Source organism: Populus euphratica, unplaced genomic scaffold, assembly GCF_000495115.2.
Source record: "Populus euphratica unplaced genomic scaffold, PopEup_1.0 scaffold149.1, whole genome shotgun sequence".
NCBI lineage: Eukaryota > Viridiplantae > Streptophyta > Magnoliopsida > Malpighiales > Salicaceae > Populus > Populus euphratica.
Window position 1 is genome coordinate 146,034 of NW_011499946.1, and position 22,754 is coordinate 168,787.

At 33.3% G+C, this 22,754-nt stretch overlaps 3 protein-coding genes across 3 annotated transcripts; 1 reads left to right on the forward strand and 2 right to left on the reverse strand.

The window, feature by feature from the left end:
* Positions 1-4,689: 4,689 nt before the first annotated feature.
* Positions 4,690-5,031, reverse strand: LOC105137629 (uncharacterized). The gene has a single exon (XM_011043434.1). It carries the CDS (start codon positions 5,029-5,031, stop codon positions 4,690-4,692), a length of 342 nt encoding a protein of 113 aa, XP_011041736.1.
* A 9,221-nt stretch (positions 5,032-14,252) lies between these two features.
* On the reverse strand, positions 14,253-18,299 carry LOC105137541 (zinc finger CCCH domain-containing protein 48). Its single transcript, XM_011043324.1, has 9 exons — positions 17,534-18,299; positions 17,344-17,439; positions 16,712-16,801; positions 16,503-16,604; positions 16,033-16,179; positions 15,754-15,873; positions 15,604-15,663; positions 14,840-14,937; positions 14,253-14,688 (listed from the first exon to the last, which is right to left on the reverse strand). Exons 1-9 carry the CDS (start codon positions 18,035-18,037, stop codon positions 14,547-14,549), a joined length of 1,359 nt encoding a protein of 452 aa, XP_011041626.1. The 5' UTR covers positions 18,038-18,299; the 3' UTR covers positions 14,253-14,546.
* Positions 18,300-18,857: 558 nt separating this feature from the next.
* Positions 18,858-20,254, forward strand: LOC105137543 (carboxylesterase 1). Its single transcript, XM_011043325.1, is given in 2 exon segments — positions 18,858-19,499; positions 19,501-20,254. Coding segments are annotated over 2 exon segments (993 nt in total). The 5' UTR covers positions 18,858-19,086; the 3' UTR covers positions 20,081-20,254.
* Positions 20,255-22,754: the final 2,500 nt, after the last annotated feature.

Here is a 22,754-nt window from a genome sequence, read left to right on the forward strand (position 1 = left end):
TTGGCGGTTTGCACTCGATCCTCAACCCTAATACTCTCTTTCATTACATTTCATTTTGGTACTCGACAACTAATAGAATTTAAAAAATATAAATAAATCTCACCTAATATTTGAAAATCTTGGGCAAAGCCCCATTCGAGGATCTGCTCCAATCTCTTTGCCATTATATTATAAAAAACACTAAAAGTTCTCATGTTTATGTTGTTCATTGTGGGGGTGATACACTGTTAATTATAACAATTTTGTTCGGTCTTTTTTGTTTGTTTGTTTGATGATTAATTTAAAATTGAATTTGATTATTTATTTTATTTGATTTTTTTTTGACTACTCAAAGTCCTGGGAAAGAAAAACTACTCTTAATTGATTGAATAAAATAAATTAAATTAGACTTAATTTGAACAATGGACAAGTTTTGAGTTTTTTTTTTTTTTCCAAACATCAAGAACTATTTTGCATGGTCAAGGAAGAGATTCAACCCCTTTTTTTATCCCTTACTTTTCTTTTTTTTAGATTGAAGATATGGGGATTCCGCAATGTCAATAAAAAATTTTGACACATGTTTGATGCCTAGTTTTACAAATACAAATACGATTTTATTTTATAAAACAATTAAGACTTGAGAGATACAGTTTGAAAAAAAAATAACAAGGACCGAAAAGAATGAGCATGACAACTTGGCTAAAATATGCATTGCATATACGCCAGTGTGTGAAAAGAGGTCACCATATCTTGAAGGTGTATATAACCTTTTCCAACAGCATCCAATCATCGTTTATGGACGCATTAGAATCGCCATGGTAAGAAATTTTTTATAGTGGGGTACGTGTTCACCAGTGTGTGGAAAGAAATTTTTTATAGTGGGGTACGTGTTCAGAGTGATTCAATGGTGAGGCTCTAACAATCATTTTTTTTCCTTTTCTTCCTCTTTTCTTTATCCTTTTATCACATGATGATCTACTTAAGTTGAAAGGTATATTATTATTTTGTTTTGATATTAAATTTGACTTCTTTTTATTCATATTTGTTTTTTATATCATTTTTAAATTGATTTTATTTTTTTATTCATATTTATTTTTTATATCATTTTTAAATTGATTTTATTTTTTAATTTTATCTCTCGGTATTTGGTTTCATTTAAATTTTATATTAAATTTAATATTTATTTTTTTAATATCTATTTGTTTTGTTTGGGATTATTTTATTATTGAGTTTTATTTACCATTCCATCCTTCAACATTATATTTTATTTTATTTTGATGTTAGATTTAGTTATTATTTTTTTATTGCTATTTATTTTTATTTTGGATCAGTTTTAAATTGAATTTTTTTTTAAAAAAAAACAATTTCATCTCTCAAAATCCCTCAACATTTTTTTAGATTAGTTTATTTACTGTCGCTAATGTTTTTTAATCATATTATTAATTCAACCTACCTGTCAAGTCAATTACTGAATTATTATTTTTGCTGTTTTTTTTCCAGAAGAACACTAGTGCCTTTTTATCATCAATCTATAACGTTAGAAAAAAAATGAGCGCCCAACCTGCAGCATTTCGCGAGACACCTTTCTAGTTCGAACTAAACCGAGAAGCATATCGCTGCCACTCTCTCTGGTAATTGAAACAAAACATTTTCCTTTACTGTGGCACGCACAACGGTATTAATTGCAACATGGTTGTCCATGTGGGTGTGCTGTGAGAATTCAATGTGGCCACAATCAACTTTAGCCCTACTCGATCAGAGCATGTCTTTTGCTCCAGAATTATTTGGTTGTTTGATGCCGACACAGACTGTTCTTCTTATACCTAAGCTCGCTGGATAAGAAAGAAAGGAACTACAAGCAATAACGTAAGGACATGGCACTGAAATTTGATTCATAATTTTTCAATGTCTTAAGAGAGACCAGCCACTTCAAGACAAAAGACAAACTCAATCAACAACGTTATAGTTATAAACAAATGGCCAGCTTCCATGGTCCACCATTATTTAGAATCCTTTTTAAGAGTAGTGGAAGCAAGAGTTGCCGTTGCAGAAATATAGACCACTCTCCTTCTTTCTGCTGCTTCACAAAATATCCCAGTAGGAAAGCTTGGATCATAATAAATTAACGAAATAAAGATCAAGCAGTTGTGGAGAAAGAAAGAAAGAATCTTCTCAGAAATCAAGATGTTCCCTCATTAACTCGATTATTCTAATGTAAATCTAATGGAGCTAGTTCCAAATCATAGGCAAAATACGTTTAAAAATACAGTAAACTATAGGAATTTGATAACAAACACCAACAATCAATAGATTAGGAGAATTAATCCCAAATAAACTTTCCATAGATGTGAATCATTTATATAAAGAGTACAGAGGATGCATGAGCAGAAAATATATACTTCTTTTATATTTACCAAAAATATACATGTCGTGAGATAATTATTGTGGATTATAATAGTAAAATGAATTTTTTATATATCATTACTCAGATTAGCAGACTAAGCTCAGGAGTAAAATTGTTTTTTTCAATTGTCATTCTTATTTTTAGTGGGGATATAAATGTATTTTCATCTTTTTTATGAACAATGAAATACCTTCATTGTCTGAAAAAAAACACGCGGATATTTGGATGCCAGGGGCTTTTATAAGATTTTATTTTTTTGCATGTTATAATTACTAGCTTATCATTTATCTCAAAATTAATTAAGGATTGATTTAGAGGCATTTTTGTATTTTCATTATTCTTAACATAGTAAAATATCACAAAATTAACCTTTATCTTGGAATTGGTTTAGGGACAATTTTGTATTTTTATGTGGGTTTTTTTATTCATAAGCATATTAGCATAAAGATATATTTGTCTTTTAAAGTAATTAAAAAAACATAAAAAAAAAACTTAATAGGCGCATGGGAGATGCCGCAGCGCTTTGGTGGCGCATGTGACTTTATACGACGATAAAAAAATTTCTTTCATCATGTCATTAAATTTTTCACAGCATTCTCTTCCACCTCAGGCGGTTTAAATTGAGTTCTTATGGGTGGATTATAGACGAAGCCGCTTTCCTTTTTTATTCTTTTCTAATCTCTCTACTTCCTCGAGCTTCATCCCTAGCATTTAAAATTTCAATATAGTCCTCTTAGTTGTGTACATTTAAGTATAAATCCTTATTCTTTTAATTTGTTAATTTTTATCCTTGGTCTTTTTGTGAGCTTTTTTTTTGTTTTTTCAATTAAACCCTTCAATTTTTATTTTTCATTTTTTATTTCTCAAATTTGGTCCTTATTCTTTTTTTTTTCTTCATTCTTTTGCCATTTTTATAAACTTTCAATTGTTTTCAATTTTAACCTTTAATAAAAAAAAATTAGTTTGTTGTTTTTTTATATTTAATCCTCATTTTTTTGGTGGTTTTTTTTTAATTATTTAGTAAAATTAATTTTATTAGTTTGTTGTTTTTTTAATTATTTAGTAAAATTAATTTTTCTTTTCAATTTATCTCTTTAATCCAAAATTATCTACCCTCATATTTATTTTCTTTCAAATTTTGTTCTTATTCTTTTAATTTTTTTCTCTTTCAAATTCTTTTTTTTTATGATTTTGTTTTCAAATTTATTATTTAATATTTATTTTTTTTAAAATTTAAGATTCATGGTTTTTCTAGATTTGATGCTTCCAATCAAATAGCTAAGGTCACGGGTTTTATAATTAGCTAGCATGGTTTTCCATTTTTTTTAGAATTATTATTAGTTATCTCATTACTCAACATTGGTTTTAAAAAATAGACTTCGTGGTTTTTTATATTTTTATTTTTATAATGTTATTCCTATCTTATAACCCGATCCATAGATTTGAAGGGCTGACTTGATGGACTCAAGTTTTTTTTTGACTTATAATTGTTATTTTCTTAATCATTTCCATCTCATGGTTCAACATTCAACATTTTTTTTTTAACTTAGATTTTGTGATTTTCTTTGTTTAACAATAAGTTTTGCAAGTTGGCCGAGCGGCCTCGAGTCTTTTTTAATTTATAATTACTATTTTTTTTTTATATGTTGAATTTTTTTAATTTAATTCTTTAATATTTTATTTTTTTCCTTTTATATGTTGAATTTTTTTACTTTAATTCTTTAATATTTAGTTAGTTAAAAATTGAGTTTTAAGGTTTTTTCAAATTTATTGTTTCTAGCCAAATTTAAGGTTAGCACATATAGACATAATTTATTTTTTTTTATTTTTTATTTTTCATTATTCTAACATTGTAACTTTTTTTTAAAAAAAATGTTATTTTGTTGGCCGAACATCTTTTTTTTAAAAAAATGTTATTTTGTTGGCCGAACATCATTTTTTTTCTTCAAATTGTTCTTATCCTACCCGCGACAAAGCAAGGGTTACATAGCTAATATATATACAAAAAGGTGTGGGAAAAAAAGGCTGAAATTAAGGAACTATAGTGAATTCCAAATTCTTTGAAGATTCCTTCTCACTTTCATGCAACCTTAATTTATCTTTTCTAGGAAAAAACCTTTCTCTACAGGACATGAAGGACCCAATTGGAGCCTTGAACTTATCGAAAACTCTATGGTATTATTCATTACAAAAGTAATAAAACTGCTAAACTAGAAAGCATATGGGTGTAAGAAGTTGAAAAGGGAAAAAAAACAAAAACAAAATAAAAATCAAGCATGCTAAAAGCCATTGCTCATCTCCGAGAACTACCTCAGCAACTTCCTTGGCTTTGAAGGAGTGATCTTGATGACAAGTCCAGGGAAAACGTCATCCGGGTCATGGATATGCGGGTTCTGCTCCACTATAAAAGGGTCGCCGCACTTGTCACTGATGGTGTGGAGGGTCTCTCCTTCTCCGACAACATATATTTCATCACAAGCTCTATCCAAAAGCTGGCTTCCCTTGACAGGCTGATCTTTTGGGACGGAATTCTCTCTAATAGACCCCAATAATATCAGGCATAAGAGGACTATGGCACAGTTCCATGATGCTACATCAGCTATTACTAATGAGATTTTCATGGTTTTCTTTGAAGAAGAGAAATCCATGTACATACAAGATAAAAAGAAGAGATGGGTGTGAATCTTCTGATTAAACAGGAACGAAAAGGAGTGTATATGTGGGCTGTGTAGAGCATATATTATGTGTGTATTTATATATTTTGTGAGAAGGATAAGTGGCGTTATTTGGTCCCCCTACTCTTAATTTTATCTTGGTTCAGTTCCTATACTACTTTTATCCTAATGTCAGATTCCAGCTTCTTGTTTTTCTTTTGTTCTAATTCTTTTATCAATTATCGTCAAAGATAAGGATCGTTTTAGTACACAATAAAAAGTAAAGGGATGACATTTGAGAAAACTCTTCTGAAATCTCTTGATTTTGTAGAAATAAAGAACCTTGACAATGAAAAGATTTTTTTTTTTTAATTTTATGACAAGAACTAATATTGATTCTTCTTATCAGACAATCTTAAGAATGCATCATCCGCACCAGTCTAGTGTATGGATTTCTCTAAATGTGTGATTGGTAAAATAATACAGGGTGCTTTTACAAAAGTTATTTTTAATTTAAAATATATCAGAATGATTTTTTTATATACTTTATATTAGTGTATTAGAACCATTGAAAATCACCTAAAAAGCATTCATTTTATGTTTGTCCAGGTGGGAAACAATCTCAAAAGCATCTAGAAAAGCAAGTTGAACTGTATTAACACCACCAGATGAAGCATTAATTAAATGCTGCTGTAATATTGAATTCAAAAGGTTAAGGATCAAAGGAAAACAAAATCAAGAATAGGGGGGGTCAGAGGGGTGATAATCAATGCATGCTGTCGACCTTACGAAGCAAGAAAAAGAGAGAGATTTGGCCGTTTGCGTCGGGCGGAAGTTGGATTCAGCGATATTGGAAACTTGGTATTTTGGACTTGCTTGAAAGGTTCAGAGGCTACACAAGACACAAGTCATCTTCATACCATCAAATTACTGAAAAGGACTTTGATGATTAATTAAGGTTAATACATATCTAATATTTGGAACCTTAATTAAGACAATGTTTTTTTAAGGGTTAGGTTTTAGATTGTAAGTAGGGAAGATATGGACTCAAATTGATTAGCACTTTCTCTGTAGTAAAGCTTTCTTGGCATGTGTCATTAATTATCGTCCATTAATAGCCAGTAATCACCTAATGTTTTATTTCAAGAAACAGAATTTCCACCAAGAGGCATTGCCATCGGTTGTCTTTGGTACGCAATAGTCTGAACACAGCTTTCTTTCCTTTTCTGAGTTTCTAATGGACTTGACGTTAGGGTCTTAGAGTATGAATTCGGACATTAAAACTTATTCTATGTAGCATGTTGCAATTATTCCCATTGTGATGTCATGACCACGTTGTTTAACAATCATTTTTTTCTTGACATGTAATGTCTTGATGATGAAATGTGTGCTGCCTAGTGTGTTTGATAACCCGACCAACCGACGAATTCATAATCGAATCCCTTGTCTTTAACTTTCTATATATTCATATGGTAATGAGTGCATATTATTTCTTAGAAAAAAATAAGTTAAATATTTGTTTCATTGTAAAATTAGGTCTTTAAAATTTTAATCAATTTGAATACATAAATTTGAGTTTTATTTTGCCAACAAGTATTCACTTAATGTCGAAAATTTATTTTTAGCATCATGAGAACCTATATAAAACCAACCAAAATAAAATATTAAATTCAATTATAAATAAATTTAATATGAAAGAATTAAATGTGAAGCAAAAAAAACTAAAAAAAAAAAGAGTATCCAATACAAAAAAATATGAATGAAAAAAAATCTAGGTGATTCATGTTCATATAAATCATATAAAAAGTGTTACCCCCTCAAATCCCTTAATATTTTTGTTAATGATTAGATAAATGATGACAAATTAGGTACTTTGCATGGTGGATCAACTCAAGAAATGGGTGGAGAAGAGGAGGGAGGGTTCTGGTGTGGGATAAGGAGGCTCGCGAAGGGCTGAAATTATAGTGGGATATTGCGTGAAGAAATAGGACTTCCCCACCTCTCACTACCTTTCGAGAAACTGTAGCCATCAAAACTCGTCCAAAAAACATCAGACATAGAGACTCCGTGAGGGGTTGGTCTAGGGCATAGTCCCCTCCACGCCTTCTCCACTTGACCTCTCGGATTGGCTGACCAAGTCGTTATGATTTATGTATATTAATTTGCAACTTTTGACACGGTCCTACAGGTCCCAAAATGTCTATAAGTAGCTAGAGTCCAATTTTGAAGAGGTCATTCATTAAGTCCAGACAATTCCTCTTAATCGGTATCAAGGGAAAATTGTAAGAGAGATTAATGTACACAAGTACAAAAAAAAAAAAATCTTTGTTGCGAAAGAGAGGGTGTCTGATACGGTGTGTTTAATAATGTGGTGGAGTGAGGTTAAAATTGCATTTTGCTACTATTATAATTTTAGAAGTTTTTGGTTAATTAATACATCATAGTTTTGCATTAATCCTACTAAAAGTTTTCTCTTAAAACTTTGAAAAAAATCATAATTTATAGTTTTTCTTATCGATAATGCGTATAGTAATGCACATCTATCACAATATATGCCAATCAATTGCAGGAAAGGAAAGAAAGAATCTATTCCAGAAGACCTTATTCCAAGAAGTCATGGAACGTTTAACCACTAATTAATTACATTTTGTATATAGAATCTCAAAACTCGTATTAACGTTTTAAATTACTTTAGGTTATTCTTCAACAATCTGTCGATGAGACTTTGATAGTGTAACTCATTCGATCCTCTTAACGTAAACCCTAGACTCCACCTCAGTTCTATTAATAAAATTCTTCAACCAGCTTCTATTAAAATAATATTCAAGATTAATGATTTCATTGTGGATGCACCATATTCAATAATATTGTTTTCAAACAATTCTTGTCTTGAATTCCTTAATATAAAGTTTTTGTAGAGCATGTTTGGTTTGGTTGGGAGGTTTGATGGATAAAATTTAGAAGGTTTTTTTTTTTAATTTTATGATAATAAATATATTTTTGAAATAGCTTGTGTTTTAATTAAGAATAAGTTTTTTTTATAATAATTTTTAAAACACACCCTCATATCAATATGGTCAATTTCATCATTTTACGTACTAACATCAAATAATAACATTATTATATTTAAAAAAAATACAATATCATTACTATTGGTTAAGGGGCCTTCCTTATGTCCAAGAAATTAAGGACCATTTAAACAAGGTAGAGCATTTCATTAGAAATGCTACCAAATTGTATCTTCAAGGATTATTCTGCTGTAATAGACAAAGACTGATTCGTTGAACCCCCGATATTTAAAACATCTTCATTATATAAATCAAACGTAAACTAAATTAAATAAGAGATTAAGTTCCAGGCAATTAAATTAATTGTTTACCAAACAGTTCGACCATCCTTGTTCATCAAGGTATGGCAAAATCATGTATTGCGGAAGCATAATTAATGACTTAATCTATGAAAGTTACCTGTTAATTAAGGGAGGGAGTGTTTGATATTTAGAGAAAATCTTAATCTTGATGATCCAAAAACATTCATTTCACAATCAGCATCCATCCATTAAGAATTAACTTGGGTTTTTTTTTTATTATTATTATGTTTTTTCATGATAAATTTTCATGGATTGAAATTAATTTGACGTTTAATAATGGCCACATCCTACTGGAACGAGATGATAACCAGCATTGAATTAAAAAAAGAATAAATAATTAAATGATGAGTGCATTCTAAGCATATCAATGATTTTCAGAATTTTAAAGCGACAACTTTTGGAAGTGACAGCAAAACTTTATGCCTATTAGCTTCTACAGAAGTGACTAAAAACTAACTGGAATCGATGCTTGAAAGCCACTAAAAAGGAAGGCTACGTGTTGGTGATGTTAAATTAAGGAGAATCTCTCATGCTAAATTAAATCATAAGAGATAAGATAAAGAGAAAAACCCCTGCAAGAGTCGAATCAAATTAAGGTAGACAAAAGTAGTTGAAACTTATCATCTTACATCAACTGTTAGATTATTACATCAACAGTAAGATTATTCCTGTGTGTTTGTGCTGATAGGGCCCGTTTCAATATATTAAAATAATTTTTAAATTTTTTTTAATACCAACACATTAAAATTATTTATGAATATTTAAAATTATTAATTTAATATTTTTTAAAATAAAAAATAATAATTTTAAAAACACTTTAAATAGTAAAAGCTACCGCTTCACCAAAAAGACAATTTATATGCAATAATAGCATTATGGGATTTTTCAGTTCACATTAAAGATTCTTCATGTTCATCCAACTGCTTTTTTATGGGAAGATTCATTGGATTTTAGACTAGGATAGCTTTTTCATGGGGATATTCACTGGATTTTATGTTTGGAAATTAAAACATAAAAAGAACTAGGTACATAAATGGATTTTTGTTTTCTTTTCTAATATTAAAACAGTAACTAAATTCAATAATAAAATAACTAGAACTAAAAGTAAATATAAAAAAGAACAAGAGTTTAGAAAAATCTTAATATTGCAGCATGCAATAACGCTATTTTGAGCAAGAAAATGCTTCCTGATCTACACAAGAATAATCTTGCATACAATACATTTTTCTTCCAAGATATAATTTTTTTTTTAGAGTTTTTTGATGCAGTAAAAAATTCTCAACCTTTTAATCATTATTTTACTCACTTAAATTAATGAAGTATAAGGAAGGAAGTGCAGTAAAACTTGAGAGGACTATATAAAAAATAAAGGTTTTAAATTATATGTAAAGATATATGAGAGACTAAGTATGTGTTTATTTACAAGGTGTACCGCGTGTGACGGTGAAAAATGAAGATGTAAGATTATAGATTAATTAGTTTTAAAATATTTCCAGATTTTAGTGCAATTAAACTTTATCTTTTGTACTTTAAAATTAACATAAAAATCCTAATTGCTTTTAAAGTAGGATAAGGTTGTATAGTTTTGAATAACATCACTAGATGTTCCATGGGTTCGTATTCCATCAGTTTTTTGTTTTTGTTTTTTTTTTTTTGAATCAGGGTACAATTAAGAGGTGATTTTCTCATGAATCCCTGTGAATAACTGATATTTAATAAAGAAATAAAAAGTTTGAGCTTTTTCACCTGTTATTCTTGGATGTTATGTAAAGAGCTTTAATTTGAGAAATTTGTTTAAGCTACTTGGCATTTATCCTTTGTTGATCTTCAGTTTTTGCTTGAGAAAATTAGTCTAAATGTCCTCTTCTTCTTTTATGGTTTCAGTAACGTTAACAGCTTTCTCAGTGGTGAAATCATGGTGTCCTTCATCTGCATTTTGCACCCATCCCGACGCAAGACGCGTGACAGCTGGGCTTCTCTGTAGTTTAGCTATAATTTTAGTGTTTGAGAAATTCTAGTTTCTCTCAATAATTTAGGAGTATAATTTTTAAACCTTGAGAAACCATAGTTTATGTTGCGTCCCGTTCTCCGGGATATTATTGAAGAAGATCTTAAAGCTCTTGCACTTACTTGCAAATTCGTACCTGCTGCTGTCATATGTGCTCTGAAACCTCCTCGGGCACTCTGCTATCCATCCATAAAACTGCTCGCTCACGGATATAAAACCTGTTATCTTCCCTTCAGATTGTGATTCAGCAGGTGCTCCCTCGTCAAATCAAGCGAGTCTTGCAGGTACTTGTTACCAGCTTTAAGTGTCACATCAGGAGAATCATCCATACGACAACCCGGGGCCATTGCTTCGTTTGATCTAACCTTCAAGCTGGATCCAGGGAAAGTCTAAGCTCCCCAGTATTCAGCAATAAAGCTTCTCATCATGAAGCTACACATGCACATTCTGATAGACAAGCATCGTATGCTTTGAAACTGTAGGACTGTCGCTGTAATTTCCCATTGGATTGCTTCACTACTGCGATCTTAAAATGATGTGTATGATTTCCATTTTGGGAATCATATTTTTCACTCACTGATGAGTTCTCCGAAAAGGAATGGCATTGTCCGAGGAGATTCTTGTCTGCTAATACCAAAAAGTCAAGAGAGCTCATGTGTTTTGAATTACATGACATTAATAGAGAGTGAGCCTTACCTAGAGGAGGAAGATGGTAGGGCTTAATTTTTAAGGGTTTTGACTCCAAGAAGCCAAACAGCTTTTTTTTCTTCTTCTCCTTCTCCTGCTGCTTTGCCTGACATATAACATCACCACTACCAGGTGCATTTCTCCATTCCTATTATCATTTGTTTTTTATCAGAAGAGGTTCTTACTTGTGTTCTTTTGAGCAGGAGATTTGATCATCGGCGAAAATGCCATTCTTTCCTTCCCTCCTTTCCAAAGGGATTTTTATCTAATCCAACAATCGCTCCATTTTCATTTAGTAGAAGGAAGCTACTGTGGCGTCCTACCAGTCCTCCATTCATTGGTTTAGTTGGGATGTCCCTCGTTGAAAAGAACAAAGGAACAAGAAAAATAAAAGGCTTCACCCGTAAAATAGATTAAAAATTTCGATTGAAAGATAAGAAATGAAGAAGCAGGAGCTGTTGAGAGCACAAGACAGCTGCTTGATATAGGGGAAGCAGAAGCAGAGTCACATCTATGACAGACACGACCAAACTTCGACCTTTTTTGCATTCCAGCCTAAATTTCACAATTACGACAGACACGACTGCACTCTTCGATTCATTGCTGCCATGATCTCTGATTATCGTTTGCAACCTCTATGTCGATTGAGAGGATACAGTCAATTTACACGTTATATGGATGCCATCGTTGTATCAGAACAAACTTCGCTTTCATCATCATGGAAACATATATATTTCTGTAACAAAGATATGTTTATCACAGGAATGGGCCACAATGACATGACTGTCCACTTACTCCAGCCGCTGCAAGATAATTGATAGTATTTGTATTTGGTTCCCTTGTAGGCTTATAGTTATGGAAGCTATTGGTTTAGCTAGAAAGAAAATCAAGATGAGAGTGTTTCACGAAGAACTTAGAAATGAATACTATGGGAGAACCTCATCATATCAAAGGTTGGCTATTTCGGGGAGGTTGATGTCATCGGTGTACTCCACTACGAGAACGCACGTACTTTGTGCTTTTCGTTCCCGAGGAGTGGTAAAGGTAGTATTTGTGAGTATAGTAATGTTGTTTTTTTAAAGTATTTTGATTTAAAAATATATGAAACTGACATAAAAAATAAAAAATAAGTTCAAAAAACATTATCAAATACGATTTCTCTGCAAAAACAAACACCCAAAATCAATGTGTAAAACCATTGATAACCCACTAGTTTGGATTCTCCAAAAGAAGGTTGAAGAAGCCTTAGAAACCAGTGTTCGTGGTAGTACCACCATTATTATCATGTTTATTGTTTAATATGTTAAATCTGCTAGGAAAATGATACAGCTTAATGGGAAAGATAGAAAACTAGAGGTTTTTTTTACGTATTTAAACTATAGAGAGAACTCTGATTTGATAAATTCTAAATGTCAATAATAATATTGATAATAATAATAACAATAATAATAATAATATATTCTTAAATGTTATCTAAAACCAATCTTGCTAATGAAACCTAAACTAAATAAAATTTTGAAACCTAACTAATTTAGGTATGAAAACAATCTTAACTGGCTACAACAAGTTAGTCTAATCTACTTTTTTTTTTTTAAGGTTGAACTTGTCAATCTTGGCCATGAATGATCTGTTCGATGTTCCATGTTATTTCCTACACGTCAAAACTTTTTTGAGAATATTACGCCAAAATGGAATAAAGCTATACGGAGAAAGCCTCGGTTTACGAATTATAAGTTCGGAAAATCAGCAAAAAAGCATCTTGTAGTGGGCTTATATATATATATGATCAGTACTTGTTCTAAATAAAAATGTGGTAGCAATATAGTACCAGTACAGTTCTTTGTTCTTACAACGTTTGTCTTTTTTTTTTTTTTTTTTGAATTATTCTTACAATGTCTGTGTGGCATTTTTATAAGGTTTTACATATACTTGTAAAGTTCCAAGAACTTCTTCAACTAGAGAGACGATCGTGATCATTTGTTGTTGGAAAAAAGCCCTATATAGCTTCAAATTTCTTCTTTTTTTTTTTCTAGCCAAGATAATAAATATAAGTACAGTAATGGTTATTTTTCAAAGTATTTTTATTTAAAATATATTAAAATAATATTTTTTATACTTTTTAAATTTTATTTTTTGCATCATCACTTTAAAACAATTGAAAAAAAAATTGATTAGCAAACCTTGAGCCGCACTCCCAAATAAAAACTAAATATATTTGATGACAAATCGCGGTCATGCCTTTCAGGTTAAGCGTTCCTGTCAACCTTCAGCAATTGATGGATCGTGATCTTCATAAGAGCAAGACATTCGGCTTGAACATACATCTTGGCTTAAGCTTCAAACCAAATCAAAAACTTCCCAGAATAGTAGGGGGGGGGGGGGGGGAATTCATAGAAGCAGATCAGAATCGCAAGTTGGGATCCTAATTGGTTTTTCTTGGGCTGATTCGAGAAATGTCGAATGGCTACAGCCCAGGATCATTAACAGCTTCCATGAATCATTGAAGCGACTATGCAGCAGCAGCTGTATGAGCACTCGTAGCAGCAATGCAACAGAGTACCGGATCCTTGAAGCAACAGTCAACAGTGCAAGTTTTACATGTTTTCTTTTCTCTACGCAAACAAGTCAGAGCTCGTGAGGACTCTCGGGAGCAGTTCCTGAGGTATTATCACACATCTGAATCTGCAGAGTAGTCAGGGATGCTCTGTCCGGAATCCAGATCCCTCACCAAGGCTTAAAGTAGGTTTGTGGCTTCAATTTCATAATTGCATCCAGTTATCCTGTTCAGCTGTTCTCTGTTCTGCTGAACCTACTGAAATATGAACGCGGATGCTGTTTCTTATAACAAAATAGGCTGCTAGCTAAAACTCAAAAAACAAAACTGCAGCAGGAATACTTCAGTTCATTCTAAATTCTGATGTTAAAGCTATAGCTGCTCTATCGAACCTCACACTAGGAAATGTAAACACCGCGTGGTAGATACAACATCAGGTAAAGATATACAAACATGTACAAGATCTGTATGCAACAGGAGAGAGAGGGCTTCACTTGGCAAATTTTGAACACGAACAACACACCATGGTACATTCCTGAAGACATATCTGATGCATCGAGTGAGGGTGCCAAAAGCAAGCAATTATTTCAAACATATTCTGGATCAAATCAATTGACATGGATTGATCAGATTGCAGCGAATGCTATGAATTTACTTATGCCAGATTCAGAGTTCTCAACTGATACAAGTACAACTTGGATATTGAACGTGCTTCTTTTTTCTAGAACTATGGTGGCACACTAACACTAGGAACCCAAAACTGGCAATCTCTACTTAATTATTCCTCCCGCAAACTTACATCACACAAGAACCCATGAAAAGAACAGGGTTTAAAATTAAATAATAGAGAAGGAAAAACACATGATGACACATAAAAATAGAAATGGCCATCAAGTTGTGGCAGTTGGTACAGCAACAGAATTCCACACTCTCACTTGACCAGTGCCATCGCCAGTGAAAAATAGGCCCCCAGGACCAGTTTGAATGGCACGAATCTCTTGTTTGGCAAAAATTTTGCCCTTTTCTGAAAACCTGAAGATGGGTAGAAGCATTACAGTTAAGGACAGTAAGTCAAACAGATATGTGGGGGAACAAAAAAGAAGCTGACATACAAAACTACAAATTTTTATATAAATACAATTTGAAAAGGAAAAAAAAAACACAGGAAATGCTGAAAACTCACGATGGCAAATCAAAGAGGTGGACTGAAGAGTCATTGCTAGAGCATAACAAGATTGGCTTGCCTTCCAGATCATGCATCCCACAAAGGGTAAGCAGGCCCTGCAGCAGGCAAGGTGTAAGTCTATGAACTATCCTTTTAGTCCAAAATTTTAAATTGAAAAGCTCCAAATCACTGTTAAAAGGATGGAAATAGATTATTCATGGCTTGACCATTTTATCATGAATATTGATGTCTTTAATGTTTCTGTAATCAGCATCCATCCCTCGAAACCCAAAACTAAAGTGCTCATATAATTCATATTTCATAATACCATCTATCTGACAATTAATAAACACTCTATAAATCTAAGCGATGAATGGGTCATGCTTGTGAGACATCAAAAAGCTACACTATAGGAACAACCAACAGTTCTTGGTGTGGATCCTTATCTACACCTAAGTAGCTGCCTAAATAGAGATGCAAGCCAAAATGTAATTACCATTCACATCCACAAAAACTTCACCGGTCCCCTGCCCCACCCTATCCCATCCCATCCCTGAAAAACCCAGTATTTTTAGAAGTCCACTGGCAACAACAACGTCCCAAAATTAAAAGGGCATCAGGGTCATGAATGAAAGCGATCTTTCTAGAAGCATTGTGAAGGACTAGATGCCCAGAAATAGACATTAGGGACTCATGTTCACCAAGTTAATTAATTAATGTTCTATTTACATCCATAGATTGAAATTCAGTGAAAAATGAATAACTGGAACAGCATAACCTACATGTTCTTCTTTGTGAGTGTATGATACTTCTAAGTTTCCACTTTCAGTAGCAGCCCACACCTGAACAAAAAACAGTGGTAGAAGCAACTAAATAATCTTATACCAGTCAAAGGAAAAAAAAAAAAAGCATGATATTAATATAAAGCAAACCTTTATTGTTTGGTCCAACGAACATGATAAAAGAAACTGCTCCCAGCAAAGTAGTGACATGACAACTGAAGTATGATCCTTCAGCGTTTGTACACACTGCAAGGTTTCAAGGCTCCAGACCTAACAGAAAGTGCATCAAGAAATAACAGTTATAGAAAGGAAGGAAGAAGGGAAAATGGGAAACTTCAAGCCACTTTACTTTACTATGGCCTAACAACCACTGAAGATTCTACATTAAAATCAGAAGATAAAATTCCACATGGCACTAAACCAACTTACTTTTATAGAATGATCCATAGAACCAGAGTAGAGTCTATTAGCTCCAACAACCAATGAAACAACTGCCATTTTGTGATCATTTAGCGATGCAGCTGGTTCGAAGTTGTAAGTAGCTGCATTGAATTTCCATACCAATATTGACCCATCCTGCATCAACATAATTCAGGGGTCAAAGTTATTTCTCAATTCCAAACATAATAACATGCACATACACCCACCCACCACCCTGGATGGGTGGATATTTAATTTCTTGGGGCAAATAAACAAAGGTTGTCAGTAATTTTGCAAAAAAACATATCCTAACTCAGCATACACCAAACAAAGTTCAACTTAAGGCATAACTCAATGCGAGTATGTATAATGCAATCAAAATAACTAACAAGATGAGCAAGACACTTTCCAACTTGAAAAATAACCTGGCATGCAGTATCTGGTGAGAACATGAATAATCCTAAGAAAATGAGCATTACCTGTGTACCAGCAAATAGCAAATCATTACCCACGACCAAAGCATACACTTGTCCCACAGGTCCAGTAAGACTCAGGTCTGTGTTGGTCTGTGTATTCCATGCCTGCAAAAGATGTGTCAGAGCCATTCTCATGAAGGTACACATTATAACAAAATAGGTTTACAATCATATGAAATAAAAGTCAACAACAATGAAAAGCCTTGCCTAACCTTGACCACATTTGGAGTACCAACAAAAATCCAAGGACCTTCACTGATCATGCAACCAACCTCACCACCAAGATTTATCACACCCATACACTGCAACATAACAGAGGCACAAGAACATCCATTAAGCAAGTCAGTTACTAAACATTCAGCAGAGGAAAAAATAAGGAGATAAAAATAAATCACTAGGTCTTTGACTTCATTCCTCTATCGTGCCAATATCTAAAACAAAAATAATGAAACCACTAAAATCAACTAAAAATAGATCCACTAAAATCACATCCACATTCCACAAGCAAAATCTATGATTAGGTATTCAATAAAAACTTTTAAGGAAGCACATTTGCATTAGAAAAACATATGGTGCCTTGCTTCTGAACAAAACCATGCTCGAATTACAAGCATGCCTTTAGAATTAAACACAATTTAAAGGATTGATACAGCACAAACATTAGAAACAACACTTTGAAACACCATTGCTAATACCAACACAGAACATTATAATTCAACCACAGTCATACTTTTTCATAACCTAAGCAACTCATAAAACAAGTATTCATTTTTACCAAAAAACAAACTTAACATGGAAAATGTTCGCTCAAATTTAAACTGAAAAAACAAGTAAGAGATCCAACCTGTCCAGACTGGCAATCCCAAACTCTAACAGTTTCATCTTTACTCCCTGTATAAAGCTTATCTGACCCAGATGGCAATGCAATCCCACTAATCACCTGCTCACATCAAAATCCACAAAATCAACCATCCAATCCAATACAACAAAAACCCATTACAAAAAAAAAACCTAAAAATTACAAAAAAGGCAACCTTTTGATGCCCTTCAAGTTGAGTCAACAGAGAAAACCCATCACCTAAACTCCAAGAATGCAAAAACCTACACGTATCCCCACGATTACAATGCCCTTGTACCCAGTAAGTACACACTTTCTCCACACTTCCCCCTCTTACCCCTCTCCCATCACCCTTATTCCCAAACCGCCCCCAACTGTTATTATAATTACTATTATTACCATTATTACCCCTCCTCCCCGAAAACGACGACGACGACGACGAATCATTTCCCACAAACCCTCTTTTCGCTCCTACTCCCCCATTCACTGCCGCATGTGTCGGCGGGGCTGAGAGTTCACGGTGGAGAAATGGACATGGAAATCGATTGCACCTCCCAGCTCTCCAATGGTAACAGACCTTCTGATTCTGCTGAAGGTGATTGTGATTTGACGTGTCGTTCGCCGATTGGCCCCCTCCTAATCGGTTAAAAACTCGCTTGTTTGTGTTGGTGGTGTTGCCTCCGTTATAGTCAAAATCCATTAATTCAAGATTGAGTATTTCGATTCAGAATCTCCGAGCTGAATCTGATCATGAAAAAAAATACTAACCGATTGAATTTGAGCGGGTATTTAGGGTTTAATAATTGGAAACCCTAATTTCGTGTGAGAAATTATTTTTGATTTGGGGATTTTGAAGAAAGGAGAAAGCGTCAAGCTGACGATGATGTGGAATTTACTGTATTATCCTCTTTTAGGAGGATATATTATTTTTCTTCTTGTTTTGGGACATCGACACGTGTTTGGTAAATGATTGGGAATGGATTGATACATGGATTTGTTGAGCGGGTCGGGTCTGGTTCTAAAATGGGTTGATGAATAAATATAAAAAAAATAATTCTGCCTCAGTATTAGGCAAGTAATTTTATTACGGATATAATTTCAATAGAAGATTTACTCACAAATGCTTAAACATTAAAAAAAATAAAAATATATATTAATATTTGGGTTACTCAAATCGGCTGTTTGACCTTGTTTTAAGATTAAATCTAATGACTCATTTATATTTTTGAAGTTTTTCTATTTTGGATTTAGAATTTAAAGATAATAAAATAAAAATTAAGAACAACAAAATCAAATCAAATTAATTAAACTAAACAAGTTGATGGATTGAATCAATATCTTTTTATTTCAACTTCGTTTCATATCATATTAAAATTATAATTTTTTGAAAGAATTTGTTAGTAATTCCAAAACTATGCCAATAACTTTATGCACGGATATGTCAACTTAAGGAGTAAGTGTTCATCTTCTCCAAAAGCAGCCTCATAAATAAAGTCATAGAGACCTAAAAGTATGATTCAAGTTTTCTATGATATGCTCATTTTTATACTTTCTTTCTTCGTGACCAAGCAAGATTATCAAAGTCAAGTGGTCACTGTGTATGCTAAGAAACACCAATCAATAAGAATTCCCCACTCGACGAGATTTATAATCCAAAACACAGCTTTCTCAAGATCCAACAAAGCATATTATAAATTGAGAAAGCCAAGCTAGCATCACAGCTACCCTTCCATTAGAGCGGAGTCCACAATGTCTAGCCAAACTTCACCCTCCAATCCCACCATTACCGATCCCTACCAGCACCTTCAAATCATCCCTAACCCAGATGGAACAATCATCCGTGACCCCAACAGATATCCAAATTCCTCACCGTCACCTGACCCCAAAGACCCTACTCCTGTCCTCTCCAAAGACATCATCATTAACCAATCGGAAAAAACATGGGTTCGCATATTCTTGCCTAGGCAAACCATAGTTGATTCTTCTTCGACCACCAAGCTCCCTCTTATAGTCTATGTCCATGGAGGGGGGTTTATCAATTGTAGTGCAAGTTCAACGGTTTTTCATGATTTTTGTTCAAGCATGGTTCTTGATCTCCATGTTGTTGTTGTCTCCGTTGACTATCGTCTAGCACCCGAGCACCGCCTACCGGCGGCCTACGATGGAGGTTTTGCAGTGGATCAAAACCACCCAGGAAGATTGGCTAAGAGAATATGTTGATTATAGTAGATGTTTTCTCATGGGCAGTAGTGCTGGTGCTAACGCTGCTTACCATGTAGGTTTATGTGCAAGTCAGGAAGCTGACAATCTCGTGCCCTTGAAGATCAGGGGTTTGATATTGCATCATCCATTCATAGGTGGGGTCCATAGGACTGGGTCAGAGGTGAAGTTAGTCAACGAGCCTCACTTGCCACTATGTGTTAACGATCTCATGTGGAACTTGGCATTGCCTTTGGGCGTTGACCGCGATCATGAGAATTGTAATCCAATGGTAGATGCTGGATCTAAGCTTTGGAAGAATGTGAGATTGCTGGGATGGAAAGTAATGGTGACCGGCTGCGATGGGGATCCAATGATTGATCGCCAGATGGAATTTGTGGACATGCTGGTGACGAAAGATGTGAGAGTTGTGGGCCATTTTAGCACAGGAGGCTACCATGTTGTAGAGCTGAAGGAGCCCTCCAAGGCTAAAGCATTACATGCTCGGTTGAAAGATTTCATGCTTGATGCACCAGCTGCATAGGAAATGGTGTCTAAATTAAAATCTAAACATGAAGGCTTAAGAAGAATGTAGAGTCATTAATCCAGATAATTCAATACAAGTGCTATCTTGTTCTTTAGGGTTATTCTCAATCCGTGCTGGTCTTGTAAACGGTAATATTAGTGCTAATAACAAAGTCCTTATTAGAATTTGCTATTCTTATGTTTATTTTTTATCTTTTTTTAACAAGGATGAGCGTCTTCTTGAATTTCAATAGAAAATGATATCATGAAAAAAAAAAGCCCGATATATATATATATATATATATATATATGCCCCCTGCCAAAACGCAGTCCAAGCCTACAAAAGCTAAACCCAAGAATGATATACATGTCCTCTCCATCTATCTTTTAAACTCCATATCTTCAAGGTTTACTAATTCACACTTCCACAGTGCTTATTCTATAAATACTATAAAAGCTTTATTACATGAAGATTTGTTGCTCGTCTCTTTCTTTTCTACGTCCCCATGTCGCAGCGTGGGAAAGTCCCTTTTTTTTTAAGTGAGGGAGATAGCTTCAGGAGTCTCTTTCCTTGAAGCTGAAAGCAGCTCATTCTTTTGAGAAGACTTCGCCAAATCCATTGGTAGGTCAAGTGTTATTAAGACATGCCTCGTCAATTGGTTAGCTTGCCTCATCCTTGTTGTTTGCAATCCATTTTTCTCGCTTTGTTTCAATATCTAGATAGCAACTCGCACATATCTATTTTATTTTATGGGGTAGACACAGTGGAGCCTTCTAAGGTGAGTGCATTGACGGAGACTACATAAACATTCATTGAATCTCCATAAATGTTTTCCTGGAATGGCATGATGGTGGATCTACACATTTACAAAACTAGAGGCGAAGTTCTGCATCATGAAGAATGAAGATCGAGTGAAGCTTAAAAGCATAGTTAACTGGTGTAGTTACTCGGTGTGAACTTTAGAGAACCAGAATGTCTCCAAAAGACTGGTGGTTTCTGGAGAATAATTAACTAGCAAGCTTAAAAGCATCAATGAAGAGGCCATAAGTACTGGCAGCCATCTCGAAATTGTTGAGAAGAGCAAGGGGAAGGGTTACCTTCAGCCCGCTGTAATATAACTTTGTCGCGTACTCAGTTAAGAGAACACAGACCACTGCAGCAATCACATCATTTACTCCTAAAGCTTCAAATCACAGAAATTGTATGCGCCACGTAAAAGCCACCTAGCAAGGAAATTCCCCCAAAGCGCGCCATATATCCTTGAAGGACTTTGAAAATAGTTCCTTTGAGAGCCCGGGAATGGTTCTGATAATAACAACTAGTCTTCGAGGCCCTTCATTCTCCTGCACAGCTTGGATCCTAAGGAGTGCACCAGGATAGCTAATTGTACTCTTAAAATGAATCCAAAACTTTCTTTGTTCACCACCAAGACAATGTGCTCATGAAACTAGAACCAAACTTCAGAGACCATGATTGAGTGATGCCTGCTATTGATTACAGTGAAGAATTTCTTTTCTTTTCTTTTTCCCTATAGCATTGCCATCAAATTCTGCTCTAATTTTATAGAAAATTCTATAGTAAAATTCTAAACCACTACTCTAATTTCAGTTTATATGGCATTTAGCACATAAACACTCAAAAAAAAAAAAAGATAAGCAGTTAAATCATCTATAAGACAATTACTAAACTAATCGCAATTATTAAATTCAGCAGCTAAGACTTGAATGAAAAGTCACAAATCAAAATTTCTTTCCCCCTTCCACCAATTTCTCAAAAAAAAAAAAAACACAGCAGAAAACTGTAGACACAAATCAAAATTAAAAAAAAAAAGATAAGCAGTTAAGTCATCTATAAGACAATTACTCAACTAATCGCAATTATTAAATTCAGCAGGTAAGACTTGAATGAAAGTCACAAATCAAAATTTCTTTCCCCTTCCACCAATTTCTCAAAAAAAAAAAAACACAGCAGAAAACTGTAGACACAAATCAAAACAAAGAATCCAAACCAAAAAAGGGAAGGAACCCATGCAGTAGAGTCATTAAATCCGCATAAAAACCATAACTTGAGGAACAAGAGATACTAAGCTTGAGAAAAGAATCAAACTTGACAAGAAACAGAGATAATACGGAAATGGGTTTACCTAAAAATTCAAGACCAGAGGCTTTACGAGCTCCATTTCTGCCTATATCTATTCACCAACGGCACCACCTTGGCTGACAGGGATGATAAAAAAAAACCGACAAATCAAACGACAGCGAAGTGAAAAATTAAACTGAATCGAAGATAAACCCGTTAAAAAATTAAAAAAAACTCAAAAACAATATAATTATTTTATTTTTAATACAAAATAATCTAATCAAACTGAACCGAATATAACTAAAATGGATCGATTAAATTTTAATTTTTAATATAAAATGATGAATCCGGAAAATAAACCCATTAAAAAATTAAAAAAACTCAAAAACAATATAATTTTTTTATTTTTAATATAAAATAACCTAATAAATTGAACCGAATATAACTAAAATGTATCGATTAGATTTTAATTTTTAATATAAAATGATGAATCAAATCAAAACTGATTAATTGAACTAAATTCAAGTTTAATTTTTTATATTTTATAAAATTTCAATTTAATTATTTTTATAAATAATAATAAAAAACAATGTAAAGAATAAAGTGACTGGCC